We start from the raw sequence: 25,290 nt of genomic DNA, 5'->3' as shown, positions 1-25,290 counted from the left end.
GCGGAGCGGCTGGGCCCGTGAGCCGCGGCCGCTGAGCCTGCGCGTCCGGAGCCTGTGCCCCGCAACGGGAGAGGCCACAACAGTGTGAGGTCCGCATACCACACACAAAAAAAATAAATAAATAAAAAAATAAAGGTAGTTATTTAGCGAAATTTTCATTCCAATGGTAAATATATACACACACAACACACACAACATGGAATATATAATGTCATGTGACATATTGCACAAAAAATATTTTTATATTCCATTATATGTGGCATTATCTTCCGTTATGTCACATAATGCATGAATTACACAGCGTTTATCCTATGTATATAGGGTGAATTGTGAATTATTATATAAATATGAATATGGTGGATGGACTATATAAACTATGCGTCTCATTGTGCCTTGCTGCCGTAGACTGAGGGGGAGACTCTGAGATCTTCGAACAGCAGGGTTATCGCGGCGTCTCCAGGCAGTAGCTCCTGTGGGTGGGGAGTGACGGAAGCAGGAGCGGACAGGGAGGCCCAAGAGGCCACCCGATGGGGCATCGGAGCTGGTAAGACCCTCCAGAGCTGTGCCAACTGAGGCCAAAGGGGGCCAGCCTTTGTGCTCCTGAGCCCCTCGCCCATCCTTCTCCCCTTGTTTACTCTGTTCTAGGGTCCGTAAACTCTTTACGGAAAGGCCTCGACAGTAAATATTTGCATCTTTGAAGGCCATGTGGTATTTATCGCAAATGACTCAAATCTGTCATTGCCGTGCAAAAGCAACCATAAAAATTATACATAAACACATGGGTGTGGCTATGTCCCAATAAATCTTTGTTCCCAAAGACAGGCAGCGCCAGGCCCTCGGTCCGCTAACCCCGGCTCAATTCTGATAGCAGATCCTCCCGCCGTTCCAGGGAAAGGCTGATCCCACACCTGCCTCTGGGCCTCTGTAGATACTAACAACACTCTCTGGCAGCTCCTCTCGAGTGTCACCTCCTTCCTGAGCACCTGATCGAAATCAGCCATCCCTATTACTCCCGAACTCTTTCTTCTCAGCCCTCATCACCCCGACACTGGATCATTTTTCTTTACTGTCTGCTTCCCTGCACTAGATGTTGGCTCCGTGGTGGCGGTGACCTTGTCTTGTTCCTGGCTGACTCCCAGCTACTAGAATGGGGCCAGGCACCCAGCAGGTGCTCAGTCAACATTTGTCTAGCGAGCGGGTGGATGATGCCCTGTGGATTCTCCTCTGGACATGCTTCTCCTCTCCCTCCGTCTACTGGGGCTGGGGGACCCCGGGCTGGAGTCACAGCACCAGTGGCCAGCTCAGAGATGACCATATGGGCCAATGCATCAGACGGGGGCTTTATGAAGTCAAACTTCTCCTGGGATGGCTCTCCCCAGGCAAGGGCCTTCCCAACAGGGAAACCAGCACAGAGGACAATGGGGCCTGCCAAGGGATGGGAGAAGCAGAGCCCTTGGGACATCCTATGAGGCTTTTGAGAGCCAGTGTTTAAATAAGAGTATCTGTTTTTTAATGCCCTAAAGCCCTGAGTCCCTCAGGAGGGGAGGAGCTGGGATTCAGCCTGGTCCCTTCTTCCCAAATAACCACAGGGCAGGTAACATTGGAAAAGAAATGTCTGTATGTGCATCCGTCCCCCCACTGGACTGTGAGCCCCCACGAGGGCAGGGTTGGGGCTGTCTCGGTCACGGCTGGGACCCTAGCACTGCACAGAACATGGTGGGCACCTCGGACAGTTTTTTTGTTTTTTAATATTTATTTGGTTGCGCCGGGTCTTAGTTGCAGCAGGTGGGCTCCTTAGTTGAGGCTCGCCGGCTCCAAAGTTGTGGCATGCATGTGGGATCTAGTTCCCCAACCAGGGATCAAACCCGGGCCCCCTGCATTGGGAGCGTGGAGTCCTAACCACTGCGCCACCAGGGAAGCCCCATCGGTGACAGTGTCTTGAACGAAAGAATAAACGAAGGATATTTTTTCTCAGGTTAACGGGGCTTTTTTTAAATATGGGGGGAAAATGCATCAACTTGAAGGCAACCAATGTGGATTACAAATTTATTCTAACCCCTCTCCCCAAGTCACAAATGTATACAAAATTTTAGCTAGCAGGAAACCAGAGCGATGAAGCACCCTCTGGCCTTGTGCGTTTTGAGAGGAGACTCTTTCCACCTCCGCACATGCTGATCCCACCCCCACCCAGCGGGTGAAGCGGAGGCATCCCACGAGGTCTCGCCACACGTTAAGTACACGTCAGGGCTGAGTTCTGAGTCTCGGGGACGTGAGAGCAGCACCACGTCAGGGTCAGGATGGCGCAGGGGTTACGGGTTCTGACCCAGACCGCCCGTCTTCACACCCCACCTCTGCTTCTTCCCTGCCTGTGTGACCTTGGGTAGGTGATTTTCCCTCTCTGTGCCTCGGTTTCCTCATCAAGGCAACAAAGAAAATGTTATGGGGACTATGTAGAGCACTTTAGAACAGTGCCCCGCACCTAACCAGAGCTCAATAAACTCCACCGATTTTGATAATGACCACACCTTATTGACAAGATGGGTCACTGACATTGACATGATGTGGGGAGGGCAGTAAAACAGTCCCTGGCCTCCAGCATCCCGTGATCCAGAGACGTGTCAGTGCCAGAGTGGACTGCCCTGGGGTAACCATGGCAACAGGCACTAAGCCTGCTCACCTGGCTCCATGAATCACCCCATCATCCAGTGGTAGCTCTGTCTCTTGCCTTCTTCCCCTCGTCATTTAACCCACTCAAGTCACTTCCAATTTTAAGGACACCCCTACCTGGGGCCCACCTCCCTCAGCTCCCTCCACATCAGAGGGGGCTCTTCTAGAAGGAATTAAGATGCTGTTTCAGAACCCTGGTTTCTTGGTTTTCTATCTGGGTAGGTCTTGTGTCCAGAGGATTTTCACTCCGCTGGGGAAGTGAGGTGAGGGAGGAAGGGAGAGAAAGCTGGCCCCTCCCACTTCACCTAGAGCTGCTGGGAGACGGGCCCAGGTGGAATGGGTCTAACCTCATTCATTAAATGCTAAGATCTTGGGTGTAATCTGGGGCTGTTCTGACAGACAACTGTGCCCCCCCACTCTCAATGCTGCCCCAGGGGTGCCTTTGGCCTCTGTGTAGAGATCTCTGCCCCTCTCCCAGTAATCCGCCTCCCTCTCACCTTCCTCCTCACCCGGTAGCAGTACCCTCAAGCACCCTGCATCCCTTCTCCATCTCCCTCCCTGCCTCTGCTCTTACTGCTTCGTCACCTCGCTGGCTTGTTGGCCTTGGGCAAGTCCCTTGGCTTCCTCTGGGCCTCAGTTTCCCCATCTTGGATGATGCTCTACCACTCACCCCCATCAGAACTCTCTCAGCTTCTCTCCTAATTTTAATGAGGCTTGTACTCATTTTGGAGATCGGATCATGATTCTCTGACACATCCTTCAGATGACTTCCTCTCTCCAGGGCTCTTTTAATTGGGAAACATCTACAGTCTGAAAGACAGAATGCAGACTGGTGGGGCCCAGTCCCCTCCCGCTTCAGAGGTGAGTCCTGGAAGAGACTCCAGGTAATGAATGGTGGTTCCTGGACTGTTCCTCGCACCCTTGTGGTTCCCTGAATGCCCCACGGGGTTGGCAGGAGTCCCAGCGTACTCCTGGGGTGGCGAGGTGTAGTGGGTTGAATGGTGGCCCACCAAAAGATGTGTTCACATCCTAACCCAGGGAAAGTTATGGGAGCTTACGTGGAAAAAAGGTCTTTGTAGATGTAATTCAGTGAAGGATTTCGAACTGAAATCATCCTAGATTTAGGGTAAGCCCTAAATCCAATGACAGGAGTCTTTCCAAGACACAGAGAGCAAAAGAAGGCCAGGTGAAGATGGAGGCAGAGACTGGAGACAGGGGGCCCCAGGCCAAGGAATGCCTGAGGCCAACAGAAGCTGAAGAGGCAAGGAAGGCATCCTCCCCTAGAGCCTGTGGAGGGAGTGTGACCCTGCAAACACCTTGATTTCAGATCTCTGGCCTCCAGAACTGTGAAAGAATAAACTCCTGTTGTTTTAAGCCACCGAGTTTGCGGTCATTTGTTATGGCAGCCCTGGAAACTAAATAACAAAGGTAAGACCAACTGGTGGCCTAGCCCAGTGGGCTAGAGGGGGTTATGGAGGCAGGAGGGGGACAGTTGGACCAGTCCAGAGCTGCAGGGAAGGAAGGCAATAGCACAGAGATCTATTGTGTGGGCTAGAGGGGGTTATGGAGGCAGGAGGGGGACAGTTGGACCAGTCCAGAGCTGCAGGGAAGGAAGGCAATAGCACAGAGATCTATTGATTTGATGGAACATGGGGGCTGTGATCATGGCCGGCAGTCCCGAGAGAGGCCACTGAAGAAGACAGTGCGGAAGGCAGGAAAGGACACGCCAGGAAAGGCCCAGGGACCCTGAGGACAGGTGAACAGGGGGCTGAGGCCGAGAGACAGGTCGGACTAGCCACAGACAGGATCAAATTTTCCACCAGAAGCAGGGTTGGTAGGGCATTACCAGAAGACCCTGCATAGCTATTCCAGTGGGTTGTGCCGTAGACTGAAGGATGAGGGGGCTTCTGTTGGAATATTCCATTTGAGTGTCTCAGGGGAAGGTGCCACGGATCAGGTTAAGGTGAAAGGTGTAATATTTGATGGATCAACTGCAAGCCAAGATCCATTTTTTTCCCCTCATAAGAGGAGTGATGCCCAGAGAAAGCCCACCTTAGAAGGTGGGAGAGGCAGAAGCTCACTGAAACACACTGCGCTTCCTTACGACAGCCTGTACCAACTGACAAAGGGAAGGAGGTATTCCGATGTAAAGGCTGAGAGTCCCAGGGAAAAGTAACACTGATCAAGTAAACGGAGGGCTGATAGGTCGATTTGGCTCAAGTCCGGTTCCATTTCTTCTTCTGTCAGAGGAGTGAGCATGTTGTCCTGCTGGCTGGGACCCCACAGGTCTGTGCCGTTTGGAGTGGGCTGGAGAGACAGCACTGCGGACTGTACCAAACGAGCGAGAGGCTGGAGGAGGCTATGTTGGAACGCTTCAGCTGCTGGGGACTGGTCGCAGGGGAAGGTACCACGGGTCAGTATGGGGTGACCTAATCCAAGTTCCATCCACATCCCGGTGGTTTCCACTGGGCCAGCACAGGTAGGGGTAACGCAGGGAGAAGGCCACATCAGGGCACACAGGGCCACGTCTAAGTTCAGGCTTCGGCAGGCTCCTTTTCCTCGGAGGAGGAGGACGCTTCCTGGGACGTGGATGCTGCCTGGGGCGCGGGCGGCGGGTCCGGGGCGCAGAGCTGGGCGCGCACCTCTTGCAGCTGCGCCTGCAGCTCCTCCAGGGCGCCCCGCGGCGGCGCCGCCTGCACCTGCGCCTGCAGGGCCTCCAGCGCCAGCGCCAGGCGGCCCACCTCGTCCTGCATCGCGTCCCAGGCGGCGCGCTGCTCCTCTTCCTTGTGACGCTGTTGCGCCTGGTGGCGCCAGTACTCCAGCACCAGGCAGCCGCCGCCCACGATGAAGACGGTGGCCTCGCCCAGCAGCTCGGCGCCCAGCTCGGAGGCTGCCTCCTCGTTCAGCGGCTTGATGACCGTGCCCCGGAAGCCCATGATACGCATCTTGGTCCGCATCTCCACCCAGTGGTACACTGCGGGGGAAGACAGGGGTCAGGTCGTGCACTGGCAGCCCCCTGCCAACCCCGCCCCTCCAAGCCTTGGTGTCCAGGTGGGGTGTCCAGGTGGGAGAAATGGGGACACAGCAGCCCAAATCACCAGGGGGCACTTTAAATAGACCCCTGCACCTGGCCTGGTCCCAGGAATGCCAGTCACCCCCCCGGGGTGAACTTCAGAGCATCTTTTTAAGTCTCCCAGAAAATTCTGGCAAGGAGCCAGGAATGAGAAACTCTGTCCCAGAGGGGAGGTCCCGAGACTGGGACGAAGCCCCTGGAAGGTCACTAGGAGCTCCCAGGCTGCAAACTCCCAGGGAGGTGCAAAGAAAGGGTCAGCCGCTGGAAGCTTAGCTCCGTCCCTCGAGCCGCCTCCCCTGGCACCGTCGCCCCACCCACTGCCAAGAAGGCAGACCCCCCCTTTCTTTCCAGATCTTCCCCAAATGCAAAATCAGGGCTGCGACGGAGAGGGACCTCCTGGATCCAAAGAAAGGGCAACAGAAATGTAGGAATCGATGCTAAGCGACGGTGAACACAGGGTGACCAACCCTCTGCGCAAGTCTTGGCGCCTCCCAGCCTAGACCTTCACCGGCCCTGAAGATGGAGCTAGAAAGAACTCTGAGCTCTTCAGGGTGAGGTTTTGGGCACATACCTTGGAAGAAGCTCAGAGGTGACTGATGCTACTGCAACGAAAACTCGCTTGCCCAGCTGTTCCTTTGTGAAGGAAGATTCTCAGCATTTGAGTCTTAGAAACCAAGGCCGAATTGATGCTGAAGCCTGACTCACTCCTGTAATAGTTAACATTCATCCCAGGATACATGGGATTATTGGGGATGCCCTGTTTTCTAGCTCATTTGGAGATTCATTTCCTACATATCATTTTACCTTTAACGTTTAAGAATTATCCGTGAAAATGTATAAAATATAAAATGTTTTAAATTAATTGTGGACTAATAATTTTAAAGGTAATTCAATCCAGGAGAAAAGATTTTAACATTTAGAATCTTATGGTCTCAGGAAATTAAATTAAAAATTGAATTTCTGCACATATGTTGATTGCTGACACATCATTTATTAGATAGAATTCTGTGGGAAACGGAACTGTAAATATAAGTTCAAGGACAAAAAGGAACATGCTGACACATCATTTATTAGATAGAATTCTGTGGGAAACGGAACCGTAAATATAAGTTCAAGGACAAAAAGGAACAATGTAAAATTTCCGACCGTAGAAGAAGAGCTTGCTCATTTTTTTTTTTCTTATAAACTGGACATTGGCAGGCACCACATCACAAGAGTATGTGGATTGCATTAGATACTTCAAAGAAAGGATGCTCCAGGTGCTTAAAATTTTCAGTATTCTTAACACACCAGAAATTACTGGGCTGGCCAAAAAGTTTGTTTGGGTTTTTCCATAGGATGTTTTTTGTTTTTAAGTAATTAATTAATTTTTGGCTGCGCTGGGTCTTCATTGCTGCGCGCGGGCTTCCTCTAGTTGCGGCGAGCGGGGGCTACTCTAAGTTGTGGTGCGCAGGCTTCTCACTGCGGTGGCTTCTCTTGTTGCGGAGCACGGGCTCTAGGTGTGCGGGCTTCAGTAGTTGTGGCACGCGGGCTCAGTAGTTGTAGCTCGCGGGCTCTAGAGCGCAGGCTCGGCAGTTGTGGCGCACGGGCTTAGTTGCTCCGCGGCATGTGGGATCTTCCTGGACCGGGGCTCGAACCCGTGTCCTCTGCACAGGCAGGCGGATTCTTAACCACTGACCCACCAGGGAAGCCCTTCCATAAGATGTTACAGAAATTATTGGCCAACCCAACATATCCTTTGCAGGTACTTGAACTTATGAACAGAAGTTTTAGCTGTCAACTTGAAAATGCACTAGAGGGTATATAACTTTTCAATTTTTTAAAGGAGTAAAATGAAAAAAAATTTTGTTGTTTGTTTTCATGAAAAAAACAATTTTTTTTAAGTAGAAAAATGTTTGAGAAGCTCTGCCTGGAGCCGGTGGTAAGATCCGAGGAGTGTACCCAGGGCCCTCTCAGTGTGCCAGCTGCTGCGGTCACCATTACTGCTAATTGTTACGTAGGCCCTGGTGCTGTGGGGTTCCTGGGGCCCAGGCTGCGAAGAACCCTCCCACACTGAGGTCCCAGCATCAGGTCATCCTGAGGTCCTCGTGGGGCTCTGCCACCTACTGTGTGGGTGACGACAGTCCATACTGAGGCTCCTCCATAAAGGGGAGATGATGACCATACACCAGCCCTGCTGCCTCTTAACACCACACTCCCTTCCACTGTTCTGGTCCAGGCTCTGTCCCAGCTCTGACCAATGTCCCCTTCTTGACCTCCCTATTCAGGGACCCTCCATCCCTCCCATCAGTCTGTGTATTCCTTTCAAAGCGCCTGTCACAACTGGGAAGGATCCTGTCATCCAGCCAGTTGTTTGCACTCCGTGCCCGCACTGGACTGTGAGCCCCACGAGGGTGGGCCCAGGGCTGTCACCGTCATGGCTGTGTCCCTAGCACCGCCCAGAACCCAGGACGCCGTCCAGAACCGGGCCAGGCACACAGATGGTGCTCAGTACATCTCGTTGACTGCGTCAGTGGGTCCCTGCCCCAGCTTCCTCCCCATCTGCCCGCCCCGGCCTCAGCCCCTGCAACCGTTCTCCATGTACTAATCAGGAGCTGGTTAAAAGACAACAAAAACCAAAAAAACTACCATTCTTTTCACTAATAAAAGTAACGCACTGCGTGAAAATCAAGTACTCAAACTCTACAATTAAAAGCCAGGAATTCCCTGGCGGTCCAGGGGTTAGGACTCCGCACTTTCACCGCTGAGGGCGTGGGTTCAATCCCTGGTCGGGGAGCTAAGATCCCACATACCGAGCAACACGGCCAAAAAAAAAAAAAAAAAGAAAAAAAAGAAGAAGTTGGAACAAAAAAGAAAATAGCCAAAGTAGCCCCCCGACCTAGTCCTGATCCCTCAAACATCCCTCTAAATCTTGCCCTGATAGGCCTTTTTGTCTCCTAGCATCCTCTCCTTGACATCTGATGATAAGTATACGTTGCTCATCTCTATTTCTGAGTTTTCCAACTGGAAATTTGCTTGTATTTATACAACTGTTTTCTGTTGGTCCCTCGGCCCCACCATAAAAGATGAGCAGTTCTTCCCCATGCAGCCTGTCTTTCCCGGGACCCTCCGCTCCGCATTCCTACAAGTGATTTGTATATTTCTTATTCTTGTATTTACACTCTTTTCACCGTCTCCCTCAGCTCCCAACATGGCCAGGGAGGAAACGAGCAGCCCCTCTTCCCCTCTCCACCCTCCACATCTCCCTAGGCCAGACCATCCTTTCACAGGATCAGGATTTAACATGCAGGCTGTTCGGTGGCTATAATACGGCCCCTCGTACTCTGTGCAGCAGCCAAGTCAGAAAAATGAAAATAAATGGCGCATACAAGGTGACAATCGTGGAAACACTGTTCAGCGTGGTGTGACGAAGCTAGAAAGGAGCCCCTGTGATGGGCTGTGTTAGGGAGGGGCCGCCTGGAGGAGGCACCTGGACGCCTTGATGCGTCCTCAGGATCAAGGTCACACAGCTTCTCTACCCTTACTCCACAGAGCACATGTCAGTTCGCTCTCGGCTGGACAATGCTTTTCTAGGATGACTTATCTTCCCTTGCATGACAGTTCTCAAACTGCAGCTCCTGTCCCATGAGTGGGTCATGAGATCAATGTGGTTGCACAAACCAGCATTAAAAATGTAATCAAGAATATAATTGTTAGGGAACCGCTGACTGAAACCGCCAGCCCCGGCCAGGCACGATGATAACCACTTGCGGGAGTCGTCTCGCAACAGGAGGTTCTGATAAAGAACGAGGTGCTGCCGCCGAAAACTAACTGGGAGAATTCAGGACGGGCTGAAAGGAGGGAGGACACTCCAGCCCACAGTATGTCTTGTACAACTAACCCAGGAGGGGTCAAAAGGAAGAGGGAGGACACAATATGTCCCGCCAACCTCCCAGAATCCTCCTCACTGAAATCCATCTTGGCTGAGAGATGCGTGCCACCAGGAAGGACCCTGAGTCAGAGTGATTAGCCAGAGACAACCCGGAAACTAACCCCATCACCATATAACCTGAGACTGCGAGCCACGTGGCGGAGCCGTCCTCCTGGGTTCCCTACCCTGCTGCTCTCCGCCCAGGCGCCCCTTCCCAATAAAGTCTTTTGCTTTGTCAGCACGTGTCTCCTCGGACAATTCATTTCCAAATGTTAGACAAGAGCCCACTCTCAGGCCCTGGAAGGGGTCCCCCTTCCTGCAACGTAACAGAAAATATTCGATGGACTTTGAGGGCATTATGCTAAGTGAAGTAAGTCAGAGAAAGACAAATACCATATGATCTCACTTATATGTGGAATTAAAAAAGCAACAACAGGGACTTCCCTGGTGGCTCAGTGGTTAAGAATCCGCCTGCCAATGCAGGGGACACGGGTTCGAGCCCCGGTCCAGGAAGATCCCACATGCCACGGAGCAACTAAGCCCGTGCGCCACAACTACTGAGCCCGTGAGCCACAACTACTGAAGCTCCCGTGTCTAGAGCCTGTGCTCCGCAACAAGAGAAGCCACCACGCACCGCAACACAGTAGCCCCCGCTCGCCACAACTAGAGAAAGCCCGCACGTAGCAACGAAGACCCAACACAGCCAAAAATAAATAAGTAAATAAATAAAATTCCTGATTTATAGCCGCAACACAGTAGCCCCCGCTCGCCACAACTAGAGAAAGCCCGCACGTAGCAACGAAGACCCAACACAGCCAAAAATAAATAAGTAAATAAATAAATTTATAAAAACAACAACAACAAGCCAAGCTCACAGATACAACAACAACAAAAAGAAAATAAAACATCAAAGCCAATCTTAAGCACTCAAGGAAAGTACTGTTTCACAAAACTTTTGGTCTTGTTTTGTATGTGACTGTATGAATATGTGTGTGATTGGAACATGGTCAAAAGGTTGAAAGCCACTGTCCTAAGTTTTGGTTGGAATTCCACTGAGTCTACAGATCATTTTCAGGACAGTGACATCTTCCCAACATTGAGTCTTTCAATCCACGAATGTGGTATCTCTCCCCACTTAGCCTCTCATTTTCTCTGCAAGTCTTACACCTCTTTGGTTTTACTTATTACTAGGTAATGATATTTTTTGCCGTTATTCTCCATGGTGTTTTTTTTTTTTTTTTTTGGCTGTGCCGCCAGCTTGCAGGATCTTAGTTCCCCCACCAGGGATTGAACCCATGCCCCCTGCAAAGTGCAGAGTCCTAACCAATGGACCAGTCCTAACCACCGGACCGCCAGGGAATTCCCTGTCATGGTATTTTAAATTTCATTTTCATTTTGGTTGGGGCTGGTATATAGAAATACAATTGAGTTATGTAAATGACTTTCTTTCCAGTGACCTCCCTAAATCCATTCTTTTTTTTCCTTTTTAGTGAAATATAACGTATACAAAGTACACAAATGTTAAGTGTAGAGCTGGATAATTTTTTAATATGTAGGCATCACCTAGCTCAAGGTCTAGAACATTCCCACACTCCAAATGGCTCCCACTTTCAAGCCCTCTTCCAGTCAGTACCGCTAATGTCACTAGTCTGACCTCTTATGATAGATGATAGGTCCTCTTTAAATCCTATTCTGTCTTCTTCGTGATAGATCGTTTGTACTCTTTCTGGCCTGACTTCTTTTGTTCAGCAATATGTCTGTGAGATCCACTGTGTTGCCATGTGGTTCAGTTCATCCACCCTATGGATGGACCAGTTCATTCATCCATACCCCACTGAGGGACATTTAGGGAGCCTCGAGTAGAAAGGTTTCCCAGGAGTGAAACTGCTGAATCACAGGGCATTGCATCACTCAGACGATCGCAATAAACATCTTAACGAGCTCTTCTGTTGCTGGGAACAAGTTGATCCTAAAATTTACAGGAAATGCAGAGGTCCTAAGAATAGAAAAAATTTAAAGAAGAACAAAGTTTGAAGATTTACACTATCAGATTTCAAGACTAACTACAAAGCTAAAGTAATTAAGATAGTATTGGTACGAGGATGGACAAATAGAAGACTGGGAAAGAACAGACTGTCGAAGACTAGACCCACACATATCTGATTGCTTTTCAAAGGCTAGACCCACCTTGTAGTCTTGGAATAAATCCCACTAGGTCATAATTTATTATCTTTCTTATGTAATGCTGGATTCTATTTGCTAATTTTTTTTTTTTTTTTTTTGCGGTACGCGGGCCTCTCACTGTTGCGGCCTCTCCCGTTGCGGAGCACAGGCTCCGGACGCGCAGGCGCAGCGGCCATGGCTCACGGGCCCAGCCGCTCCGCGGCACGTGGGATCCTCCCGGACCGGGGCACGAACCCGTGTCCCCTGCATCGGCAGGCGGGCTCTCAACCACTGCGCCACCAGGAAAGCCCTATTTGCTAATATTTTTGTTTAGGATATCTGAATCCATGTTCAGAAGAGATCTTGGCCTAAAATTTTCCTTTCTTGTAATGACTTTGTTAGGTTGTTGTATCAGTGTTCTACTGGACTCATAAAATGAGTAAGGAAGTGTTCCACTTCCTCTATTATTTAGAGGAATTTGGGTAATGACATTATTTCTTTCTTAAATGCTTGCAAGAATTTACCAGTGAAGCCATCTGAGCCTATGGTTTTCTTTATGGGAAGGTTTTAAATTATAGATTCAATGTCTCTAACAGATATAGGGCTATTCAGATTCTCTATTTTTTCTTGTGTCAATATGGTTAATGGTGTTTTTCAAGGAAATTGTCCATTTCCTCTACATTGCCAAATTTTTTGGCTAAAGTTGATCGTAATATCCTCTTGTCATCCTAGAATTAGGATCTGAATTCATGGGTCATTTTTCATCCCTTTTAATGGAAATTTGTGTTTTTCCCCTTGAGTAGTATTAATCTTTTCAAAGAACCATCTTTTGACTTTGTTGATTTCCTCTACTAAATGCCTGCTAACTCCTAGTTGTTCTTCAAGGTGCGTCTCAGGTACTCCCTTCTTCAGGACTAGGTCAGATGACCACTCTGGGCGCCCTCAGCTCCCTGGGCTCCGACATCCCAACGCTGATCAATCTTGGGTGTCACTGGTGACAGATCTGTCTCCCCCACTGGATCATGCGCTCTGCAAGGGCTGGGCCCAGGCCCGTTCTGCTCTCCCATCTCACACCTAAATTCACCTCTGCCTGGGAGACCATTCCCCCACTCCTCTTTTCCCACTGTGCCCCAATTCATCTTTTAGGTCTCCCTTCCTCTAGGAAGCCCTCTCTGATACCCAGGCTGCGTCAGACACGTCCTCTAGGTTCCCAAAGCTCCCTGGGCTTCCCTCATCATGATGCTGTTTATTCTAGGTTGAATTTTTAAAAAAGAATATGGATGCAGAACTCCTTGCTTCTAAAATGGATATAGAAATAAGTTTCACCCAGCCTTGTCTGACCTTTCACCAAAAAGGCTGGTTTCACTGTTTTTAAGATCCTTGAGGGCCTCTGGCCTCTCCCTGCTTCAAGGGAACTCTTTTCTCACTGCCTGGAGGCTAGACTGTAGCTCCTTAAGGGCAGGTTCCCAGAAATGCCCAGTCCAGCACCTGGCATCGAGAAGGCATCGAGAAGGCACTCGGGGAATGTTTAATGAGTGGATGAACGGCTCATCTTTCCTTCAGGTTTCCTCAAATTTACCGTATTTAGTCACGATAAGCATCCAAATTTTGACAAAACGTTGTCTGTTTCGAAGTTTATATCTTTTCTTTTCTTTTTTTTTTTTTTGCGGTACGCGGGCCTCCCTCTGCCGTGGCCTCTCCCGTTGCGGAGCACAGGCTCCGGACGCGCAGGCTCAGCGGCCATGGCTCACGGGCCCAGCCGCTCCGCGGCATGTGGGATCTTCCCGGACCGGGGCGCGAACCCGTGTCCCCTGCATCGGCAGGCGGACTCTCAACCACTGCGCCACCAGGGAAGCCCTCGAAGTTTATATCCTAACTAAAGTCTGACGTTTACTCCATCTCTGAGGAGTTGAGAATGCCGCTCCTCCCAAGGGGGAGAGAAGTTAACAGGCTGCTTTAGCCAAGGAAAAGGCAGGACTCACCTAGCCCGTTTACCTGCCCTTAGCCACCCTGCTGAAACTTATAACATCATACCACGTGGCACACTGCTACCTTCACTTCTAATTTTTTTTTTTTTTTTTTTTTTTTTTGCGGTACGCGGGCCTCTCACTGTTGTGGCCTCTCCCGTTGCGGAGCACAGGCTCCGGACTTCTACTTTTTCTTGAATTGAAGTATGTTGATTTACAATTTTGTGTTAGTTTCAGGTGAACAGCATAGTGATAGATGATACTCCATTATAGTTTATTACACAATAATGTGTATAATTCCCTGTGCTATACAGTACATCCTTGTTGCTTACCTATCATATATGTAGTTTGTATCTGTTAATCCCGTACCCCGATTTGTCCCTTCCCACTTCTCTCTCCCCTTTGGTAACCACAGTTTGTTTTCTATATCTGTGTGTCTGTTTCGGTTTTGCATATATACATTCATTTGTATTATTTTTTAGATTCTGCATATAGGTGATATCATATTGTATTTATCTTTCTGACTTATTTCAGTAAGCATAATATTCTCTAGGTTCATCCATGGAGCTGCAAATGGCACTGCTTCATTATTTTTTATGGCCAGGTAATATTCCATTATACACAGACACACACATACATATATATCTCACATCTTTTTAATCCAGCTGAGGTAGGAGATAGATGAGGCCCCAGGCTGAACGGCTCCAAGCGGTCTCCTGCTGATACTCTGAGATAAGATACCATCAGGAGTATTGGGCCTTGCCTGGGTAACAGCCAAAGCACTACATTCTTCTCATGCTCGTGGTGAAGGGGATTTCCCAGGCTGACACATGCACAGAGAAGGTCCTCAGTCCAGGGGAGGGAAAAAGGGAGGGAGGAGGCACCAGCTCGGGATCTGCCCTGCCAACCTCCCAGAAACCTTCACGCTGGAATCCACCTTCACTGAGAGATGCGCACGCACACTAGGAAGGACCCTGAGTCACACCAAACATGGACACAGGCGAGATGATTGGCCAGAGGCAACCCAGGAGACTGCCCCAGTGTCAGCAGCTTAAATCCTTGCTGTTGGCACGCACCTCACTCCAAGCTCGCCCGTGTGTTCTTCCACACGTACTTTGCTTGTATTAAATGCCTTATCTGTTTCACAATCTTGGTCTCTCTGCTGAATTCCTTCTTCAAAGAAGACAAGGACTGAGGTCCCTCTTCTTCCCAGAAGAATCACAACCATCTGTTGATGGGCACTTGGGTGGCTTCCATGTCTTGGCTATCGTAAATAGTGCTGCTATGAACACCGGAGTGCATGTATCTTTCCAAATTAGTGTTTTCGTTTTTTCCGGATATGTGCCTAGGAGTAGAATTGCTGGATCATTTATAGCTCTATTTTTAATTTTTTAAGGAACTTTCATACTATTTTATTCCCACAACACTGTAAAAGGGTTCCCTTTTCTCCACATCAGCTCCAATACTTGTTATTTATAGATTTTTTTAATGATAGCCATTCTGGGGACTTCCCTGGTGGCGCAGTGGTTAAGAATCCACCTGCCAATGCAGGGGACATGGGTTCGATCCCCAGTCTGTGAAGATCCCACACGCTGTGGAGCAACTAAGCCCGTGTGCCACACCTACTGAGCCTGCGCTCTAGAGCCCACGAGCCACAGCTACTGAAGCCCGTGCGCCTAGAGCCCGCGCTCTGCAACAAGAGAAGCCACCGCAATGAGAAGCACATGCACTGCAACGAAGAGCAGCCCTTGCTCGCCGCAACTAGAGAAAGCCCACGCTCAGCAACGAAAGACCAATGCAGCCAAAAATAAATAAATAAAATAAATTTATATATAAAAAAATGATAGCCATTCTGACAGGTGTGAGGTGATACTTCATTGTGGTTCTGATTTGCATTTCTCTAATAATTACTGATGTTGAGCATCTTTTCATATGCCTGTTAACCATTTGTACGTCTTCTTTGGAAAAATGTCTATTCAAGTCTTCTGCCCATTTTTTGATTGGATTGGGTGTTTTAAAAAAATATTGAGTTGTATGAGCCATTTGTATATTTTGGATATTAACCCCTCGTTGGTTGCATTGTTTGCAAATACCTTCTCCCATTCCATAGGTTGTCTTTTGGTTTTGTCAGTGGTTTCCTTTGCTGAGCAAAAGCTTTTAAGTTTAATTAGACCCCATTTATTTACTTTTGCCTTTATTTTATTTTTTAAAAATTTCTTTGTTTTATTTATTTATTTATTTTTGGCTGCGTTGGTTCTTCATTGCTGTGCGTGGGCTTTCTCTAGTTGTGGCGAGCGGGGGCTACTCTGCCTTGCAGTGCGTGGGCTTCTCATTGCGGTGGCCTCTCTTGTTGCAGAGCATGGGCTCTAGGAGTGCAGGCTTCAGTAGTTGTGGCATGCAGGCTCAGCAGTTGTGGCTCATGGGCTCTAGAGCACAGGCTCAGTAGTTGTGGCACATGGGCTTAGCTGCTTCACAGCTTGTGGGATCTTCCTGGACCAGGGATTGAACCTGTGTCCCCTGCATTGGCAGGTGGATTCTTAACCACTGCGCCACCAGGGAAGTCCTACTTTTTTTTTTTTTTTTTTTGCAGTACGTGGGCCTCTCACTGTTGTGGCCTCTCCCGTTGCAGAGCATAGGCTCCGGACGCGCAGGCTCAGCGGCCATGGCTCACAGGCCTAGCCGCTCCGCGGCACGTGGGATCCTCCCGGACCGGGGCACGAACCCGTGTCCCCTGCATCGGCAGGCGGACTCTCAACCACTGCGCCACCAGGGAAGCCCGGAAGTGCTACTTTTGCTTTTATTTCTTTTGCCTTAGGAGACTGGTCCAAGAAAATGTTGTTATGATTTATGTCAGAGTGTTTCTTCTAGGAGTTTTTAGGTGTTACATTTAGGTCTTTAAACCATTTTGAATTTATTTTTGTATATGGTGTGAGGAAATGTTCTAATCTGACTGTTCCACATGTGGCTGTCCAGTTTTCCCAGCACCACTTGTTGAAGAGACTGTTTTGTTCTCCATTGTATATTCTTGCCTCCTTTGTCTTAGATTAATTGACTGTAGGTGCGTGGGTCTGCTACCTTCACTTCTGCCTGTGCACTTGAGGAGGAGATACTGAGTCCACGTTGGGCCGTTTGGCTGTGGGCAAGGGAGTATTCTTCTCTAAGCCTTCATTCATCTTCAAAATAAGGACCCTCCCTCCTACAGGATAGTGCTGCTGAAAAAAAGACTAAATGAGCTCACGCAAAAACTTTTCACTCAGGGCCAGGCTTAATAAACGGCAGCAAGGCCTGGGGAGTCATACAGACTTGGACTCAGATCTTGGCTCTGTCACTTCCTGGGTATGCAAGCTGTAGCTCAGTTTCCCCATCAGTAAACTGGGGATACCCAACTAGCAGGATTGGGAGAATGGCAATGAAAGACTAAAAGAGAAATTGCTCAATTTAGTAAATGTTAATATAGCATCCTCTTCCCGACTCCTGTGCAGAATTTTATTCCTGGAAATATGGCCTACCAAGTGGTCTGAGCTCTATGGCCTAGGGCTACACAGAATAGTTCTCAGCCTCCTCACCGGTCTCTGTATCTCCGGTCTCATTCCCTTTGATCCACCCTCCATACCGCAGAGCATCCCAACTCAGATCTATCCTCTCCTCCCTGATCCCCAGACTCCTGGGCCAGCCCGCCCTAGCTTTGCCCACTCTGGGCCATCACTGTGTGGTGACAAGTCTATCTCCCCAACCGGACTATGAGCCCCAAGAAGGTAGGATTTGGAGCTGAACTGGTCGCTGCAGTCTCCCCAGCTGGATGGGGCAGAGAACAGGTACTCAGTGAGAGGGTTGATCTGTGGAAGTCCCTGGGAGGCAGCCATGGACCCCTGGCATGGCTCCCTCTCACCTGGCTCTACTCACCACCACACTCAAAAATTCGGCATCTGCCTTATTGTGATGTTCACTTTACTGTGGGGTTTGCTTTAGGTGGTGGCCTTAGAATAGAACTGGCAATATTTCTGAGGTCTGTGTATATTGTGAAAGTGTTTTCCTGCACGTGAGACTGCATTTGGCTGGAACGTATCTGTTTCCTTAGGAAACCGTGCGGCTAAGACAAGGACAGGGCCGGCGGGGGTTCGGGCGGGGAGAGAGAGGCCAGGCGCCTCGGGAGTTTAAGGACGTGAGACAGGACCAAGGGCCTCTCCCCCAATATTGGAAACACACCTTCATGCACACAATGGCTGCTTCCTTGTAAAATAAAGGGAACGTGTTCCTAATATGGGCCATCATTCGAATGTGAGCAGTGAGTCATCATAACTACACTACCTATTATATACCTACTACTTATGTAGCCTGGGATGATGGAAGGGCTGTGACAGAGATGCTAAATACTGAACTGCTAAATACGTTAGCTATGGAGAGGGGAGTGCCTTTTAAAACATGGGAGGGGGAGAACAAAAGCACTAAATCCTTACCTTCCATAATAAGAAGTCAACAGGTAATAAAAAATGGGGAAACAGGGACTTCCCTGGCGGTCCAGTGGTTAAGACTCGACGCTTCCACTGCGGGGGGCGTGGGTTTGAGCCCTGGTCAGGGAACTAAGATCCTGCATGCCATGCAGCATGGCCAAAAAATAAAGTAAAATTTAAAAATGGGGAAACGATTTTTAGAAAGATGGTGGTAAATACCAAAAAACAGCAAAAACATTTAAACTGTTTACCTGTGGGGAACAGGAACTGAGGTGGAAAAGGTTCAGTTTTGTTCTTTTTATCATAACTCATAGATATATTTGACTTTAAACTAAGTACTCATACCCCTTTGACAACATTAGTAATCAATGTAATTTTTAAAACACAAATACATTTAGAAGACTTGTCCAAGCCAAATATTCCACCCAAAAGCCACAGAATACACATTCTTCTCAAGTGCACATGGAATGTTCTCCAGTATAGATTATACATTAGGCCACAAAACAAGCCTTCACAAATTTAAGAAGACTGAAATCATATCAAGCATCTTTTCTGACCACACTGATATGAAGCTAGAAATCAATTATAAGAAAACTGGAAAATTCACAAATATGTGGAGATCAAACACCATGTATTGCACAACCAATGGGTCAAAGAAGAGATCAGAAGAGAAATTTTAAAAAATAGGGCTTCCCTGGTGGCGCAGTGGTTGAGAGTCCGCCTGCCGATGCGGGGGACACGGGTTCGTGCCCCGGTCTGGGAGGATCCCACGTGCCGCGGAGCGGCTGGGCCCGTGAGCCATGGCCGCTGAGCCTGCGCGTCCGGAGCCTGTGCTCCGCAACGGGAGAGGCCACAACAGTGAGAGGCCCGCGTACCGCAAAAAAAAATAAAAAAATAAAAAATAAATAAATAAATAAATAAAAAATAGTATGAGATGAATGAAAATGAAATAACAACATACCAAACCTCCTGGGATGCAAAAAAGCAGTTCTAAGAGGGAAGTTCATCATGATAAACACCTACCTCAAGAAACAAAAAAAAATCTCAAATAAACAACCTAACTTCCAGAAAAAGGACAAATGAAGCCCAAAGTTAGTAGAAGGAAGGAAATAACAAAGATCAGAGTAGAAATAAATGAAATAGAAACGAAAAAGACAATATAAAAGGTCAATGAAACCAAGAGCTGGTTCTTTGAAAATATAAACAAAATTGATAAACCTTTAGCTAGACTCCCCAACAAAAAAAAAAAAAGAGAGAGGAATCAAACAAAATCAGAAATGAAGGAGGAGGGGCTTCCCTGGTGGCACAGTAGTTAAGAATCCACCTGCCAATGCAGGGGACAGGGGTTCGAGCCCTGGTCCAGGAAGATCCCACATGCCGCGGAGCAACTAGGCCCGTGTGCCACAACTACTGAGCCTGCGCCCTAGAGCTCGTGAGCCACAACTACCGAAGACTGTGCGCCTAGAGCCCGTGCTCTTCAATAAGAGGAGCCACCGCAATGAGAAGCTGCAACGAAGAGTAGCCCCTGCTCACCACAACTAGAGAAAGCCTGCGCAAAGCAACAAAGACCCAATGCAGGGCTTCAAAAAAAAAAAAAAAAAAAAAAAAACCAATGCAACCAAAAATAAAATAAATAAATAAATAAATAAATTTATTTAAAAAAAAGAGTTCGTGCTGGGATTCAGGGATTCCAAGGCTGGAGGCCCAGCGACGCTCCCTGTACAAGCCTCAGTTTCCTCCTTTATAAAAATGTTTAACAATAATCCTTACCCATAGGGTGTGTGACATCCATCAAGAAGGCTTCCATACGGGGCATCCATTGTCGCTGTTATAATTAGCCCTGGGCTGGGGCTGCTGAATCTCAAAATTGAAAAGCTTTCACCCGGTGTGGTACAGGGGAGCTGACAGAAAATACAGTGGGGTGTGCTCCTCCAGGCCTGGGAGATGAGGTCACCGCTAGCAATACCCAGCGGGTCCTCTTTCCTCCTGCAAATGCCAAGACCACAGGATTGGAGACAGTCCAGGCCTGGATCCAATCTCCACATCCTCCGTGAACCCCCTTTTCCCTCACTGCAAAATGACTGGTAAAAACAGCCCCCAAGAAGAAGGGACAGCTCTTCCTACAGTAGATTTCCAATTAATAAATGGAGAAGGAAAGAGGGAAAGAGAAAATCAACACTGGACAGATACCACAATAATAACTGTTGCAGATAAGATCCACAGATGATGCTAAAATTAGTGGGCCTATAAAGCAGAAACTAACACACCATTGTAAAGCAATTATACTCCAATAAAGATGTTAAAACATAAATAAATAAATTAATTAAATTAAATTAAATTAGTGGGCAGAAGTTTGAGGAGAAACAGCCTATCTGTATAGTCTCAAAATGTCTTCCCGGGACTTCCCTGGTTAAGAATCCGCCTGCCAATGCAGGGGACACGGGTTCGAGCCCGGGTCTAGGAAGATCCCACATGCCACGGAGCAGCTAAGCCCTCGCGCCACAACTACTGAAGCCCGCGCACCTAGAGCCCATGCTCTGCAACAAGAAAAGCCACCGCAACGAGAAGCCCACGCACCGCAACAAAGACCCAACGCAGCCAAAAATAAATAAATAAATTTATTTTTTTAAAAAATGTCTTCCCCAAGAGATTTATTTCATTTTATGTTTCATTGAGGTATAATTAACATACAGTATTACATTAGTTTCAGGTGTACAACCTAATGATTTGGTATTTGTATACATTTCAAAATTAGATTAACTGCAAAGGGAAAGATACTAAGTTTATACTGGACAAACCTAGCAGACACCACCTCGACCACGTGACCAAGGTCAATATGACCAGAAATCAGACAGGCTGATATCATGAACCCCCTGATGTGGTGCACGGAGAAGCACACAACACTGGTTCTGCAGTATGTTTGCCAAAAATGTGGAACTTCTTTCCAATCATGAGAAAGCATCAGACAAACTCAGATCAAAGGACAGCCTACAAAATTAACTAACCAGTATTCTTCAAAAGGGTCGAGGTCGGGCTTCCCTGGTGGCGCAGTGGTTAGGAATCCCCCTGCCAATGCAGGCGACATGGGTTTGAGCCCTGGTCTGGGAAGATCCCACGTGCCTCGGAGCAACTAAGCCCGTGCGCCACACCTACTGAGCCTGCGCTCTAGAGCCTGAGAGCCACAACTACTGAAGCCCACGTGCCGCAACTACTGAAGCCCACGTGCCTAGAGCCAGTGTTCTGCAGCAAGAGAAGCCCGCGCACCGCAACAACGAGCAGCCCCTACTCACCGCAGCTAAAGAAAGCCCGCGCGCAGCAATGAAGACCCAACGCAGCCAAAAATAAAGAAAGAAATGTATTTAAAAAACAAAAGTCATGAAAGACAAAGACAGACCAAGAAACTATCACAGGTTAAAGGGGACTACAGAGACATGACAACTCATTCAGGATACAGGATGAGATCCTGGGACAGAATAAGGACTTTGGTGGAAGAACTGGTGAAATGCAAATGACGTGCGTGGTTACGCTACCAGCACTGCACTCATGTTCATTCCCTGGGTTTGCTCCCTGTATTGTGTTTATATAAGATGCTGTCATGGAAGGAAGCTGAGGGAAAGGTCTGCAGAAGCTCTGTACCATTTTTACAACTTTTCTGTAAATCTACACTGAGCTCAAAGTAAAAAGGTAAAAAAAGAAACAGCCTCCAGGTGGCAAGACTGGGAGGAAGCGGACCCTCGCGAACATTCGTGGCTGCCAGTGGAAATCTTTTGCACACCCTTGAGTCAGCAATTCTGCTTCTGGGGATGCACGACAGATTGCAGTCACGCGGGTGTGAAAGGCTTGCCTGGCACGTTAGTCCTGCAGCATCGTTTTATGACAACAATAAAAAAGCCAGGAAAGACCCTACAGGACTATCTACGGTCTCATAAGTTACAATAATTCTGTCGGCAGCTGAACTAGAGAGGAGGGAAGTTTTTTATGTGCTGATAGATAACTCTCTCCAGGATAACATATAACACGGTCAGTGAAAAGCAGTGAGGACCAGAACAGTGTGTACTGTTGGCTATATTCGTGGGGAAAAAAAAGGGGGGGGGGTTGCATGTCAGCATCTGCTTGGAAATGCAGAGTTGTTTTTTGTTCTTTCTGGAAAATACTCAAGATAACAGTGGTTGCCTCTGTGGAGGACAACAGGGTGCCTGGGGTACAGAAGTAGAGGGAGAATTTCTCCTACATACTCTTGTGAACCTTAAACCATGTGAACTTAAAAACAAAACCAAAAATGAAACAGATAATTAAAATTTTTTCCAAAAATTCAACAAATAACCCTGGACCCAGGATTTGTGGTCAAGCCTGTTTAGATGAAATACTCTGCTCTTCCCTCAAGCCCCACTAGGATGGCAATCAGGCAGAAAGAAGCCAGAAGCCACAAGAACAGAGGCAGGAGGGAGCAGCGGCCTGGAGGGGAGCAAGTCAGGGCAGGCCCAGAGGCCGGAAGCAGACGGTTGAGAGGCAACTGACAAAGCCAGCAGGAAGGGGACCTAGGCAGCCATGGGTGGGTGTGTCTGGGAGGGGACAGGGTGCAGGCAGCTGAACTAGGAGACACTAGGATGGCATGCACCGGTCCCTCTGAGAGTGGGGATAAGCTGAGGATATCCAGAACTCGTCCCCAACCTGACAGGAAGCTGCAGAGGGTGAACCAGGGGGACTCCAGGAACAGCGAAGGGGGCGGGCGCCATGCTGAAAACACGCCTGACCCTTCTGCCTGGGGCTGGTGGCCAATGCACAGAGGTCAAGAGTAAACCCCAGTGGCCCTTGCTGGAGTTGATGAGAGTGAGGTCACACCTTCCACTGAGGTACAGAAAGGGGCTCTGCTCAGCTGTGACCTTGGTAATCCAGGGAGATGGGAAAGATCTAGGCCAAGGACATCCCGGTGGCTCCCAGGCCCCCTCTCCTCTCTTCAGGAACACAGAGACCCCACCTCTCTCTCCCTCTAAAGCCCTGGTGAAGTGGGTATCTGCCCAGCAGCCACTTCTCTTCTTCTGGAAACTTCCCCTGACTCTCCTTTGAGGAAGGCCCTCCCCTCAATGTTCCCTCATGTTGTTCAGGTAAAACCGATCCTACCCTCATGTTTAGATGCTGGCATTTAGCCCTGGGATTTTTCCTGGAATTTCAGGAACGAGGCCCTCTCCTTCTTCTGCTGTTGCTTGGTGCGTGGGCTGTGAACCCGGAGCTACTGAGGCCATCTCATCCCCCAAAGGGAGAGACTGCCTGAGAAAGAAGACAGCACAGAGAAACACAGGGCCCAGGGAGCGGACTGTGCCTTCCGGGAACCGTCTGAGCTCCTGAATCTAGCTGAGTCTGAAGCTATATACTTCCCGAGCTTTTACGCATCTGACCATTAGCTTAGAATTCTGTCGCTTGTAAAGAGTTGAGGGAGGAGTTCAGAGTGAGGTCATCACCCCTTCTTGACAAATATTGAGAGACGGGAGTTTCAAGGAGCACTGAGGGGGAAATTCCTAGAAGAAGTGTGCACCCATGAATGTGTATATACAACAGGACGCCAACGTCACAGAAAAGAGGCTAGATAGGTCTTCTGCACTGAAGAGGCGTTACTTTTATAAGCAGAAATCAACTTTCTTTGAAAAATAGTACAGCAAATTAATTAATTCCTTGCTGTCCTTGATTTCTTTTGTCACCATGACATATTGTCCCTGCTGCCTTCAGGATCAAGTTCAAATGTATTAACATGGGCCTGTGTGATCTGTCCTTGGATGGCCATCCAGTCTCTCCTCTTGCCACTTTCAGCCCCACCGTCTACATTTCAGCCCCACCAGCCTCTTCTGATTCCCCTCGTTCACACCTTGACCCTTGCACATGCTGTTACCTGTGCCTCTGTCTTTCCACTTTGGCTCACTTCTCCTTGAGCCCTGCTATATCCCCTTCTCCCAAAAGCCCTCCCCAAACCCACAGACTGGCTAAGGTCCCCTCCAGGCTTCCCCAGCCCAGCACTGACCCACTGACCACTCTGGATCGTCTGGAGAAGGGCCTGTCTCCTCTCTGAACTGTGAGACCCATGAGGGCAGGGCTGCGTTCCCACCGCTGCTCAGCACAGGACCCAGCACAGAGAAGATTCTGGGGAGTGAAGGATGCATGGATGAGAAAGGGATGAATAAAACAAGGCAGGGACAGGGTTTGTTTCACCCCTGTGTCCCCAGCACTCAGCACAGGTACAGAGAAGATGCTCATGGGAGATATGTTGAAAGAATGAGACCAAAAGTGAAAAGTCTGAGGTATAAAAACATCAGCTTGGTGATAAAAAGACGCTTTATTCAATCAATGCTGTTGGGACAACTGGACAACTAGGAAAGAAAATAAGATGGATCCCGAGTGGGCTGAGGTATCGGCGGGAGAGTCGAGTGGCGGAAGAAGCCGTTACAGGGACTGGAGCTGTGGATTAAGCCTGAACAAGATGACAACTTCCCAGGACTTCCCTGGTGGTCCAGTGGTTAAGACTCCACACTCCCAAGGCAGGGCACACGGGTTCGATCCTTGGTCAGGAAACTAAGATCCCGCATGCTTTGTGGTATGGCCAAATAAAATTTAAAAAAATTTAAAAAAAAAGAATATTTAAAAGACGACAACCTCCCAAAAGTACTGAGATTTCGTGGCAGAGCCCATGGGGAAAAAGCCAGTGGGAAGCCTAGCCGGCACTGGCAAAGTCCTGGGCAAGAAGCTGGAGGAAAGGGGCTTTGACAAGGCCTATGTGGTTCTTGGCTAGTTTCTGGTGCTAAAGAAAGATGAAGACCTCTTCCGGGAATGGCTGAAGGACACACGCGGCGCCAACGCCAAGCAGTCCCGGGACTGCTTCGGGTGCCTGTGAGAGTGGTGCGACGCCTTCCTGTGATGCTCTCTGGGGAGCCCTGATCCCAAGCCCCAGCACTGAGTCTCCAGAGTTTGCAGCCAAGTGAGGACTCCTCCCCCATCCTCTCTAAGGGAAAAGACTGCTGTGGTCATGCAGACCTCCCGTGTACTCCAGGGTCTTTTGGGAGCTCTCTCCCC

General features: G+C 48.8%; 1 protein-coding gene and 1 pseudogene across 2 annotated transcripts in view; one reads left to right on the top strand and one right to left on the bottom strand.

Moving 5' to 3' along the window:
* Positions 1 to 305: 305 nt before the first annotated feature.
* Positions 306 to 25,290, bottom strand: part of OPA3 (outer mitochondrial membrane lipid metabolism regulator OPA3) — a 41,207-nt gene continuing 16,222 nt past the window's right edge. Inside the window, exon 2 of one of the 2 annotated variants that reach the window (XM_007102704.4) lies at positions 306 to 5,641. In XM_007102704.4, coding sequence (XP_007102766.2) covers positions 5,202 to 5,641 — 440 coding nt within the window. In that variant the 3' untranslated portion in view covers positions 306 to 5,201. Of the gene's footprint in view, positions 5,642 to 10,466; positions 11,647 to 25,290 lie in introns of those variants that run through there. The other variant, XR_003678021.2, reaches the window with a different exon arrangement.
* On the top strand, positions 17,521 to 25,135 carry LOC112067295 (barrier-to-autointegration factor-like; annotated as a pseudogene).

This window comes from Physeter macrocephalus, unplaced genomic scaffold (assembly GCF_002837175.3).
Source record: "Physeter macrocephalus isolate SW-GA unplaced genomic scaffold, ASM283717v5 random_5, whole genome shotgun sequence".
In the NCBI taxonomy this organism is placed as follows: domain Eukaryota; kingdom Metazoa; phylum Chordata; class Mammalia; order Artiodactyla; family Physeteridae; genus Physeter; species Physeter macrocephalus.
This window is presented reverse-complemented; position numbering and strand designations above follow the sequence as displayed.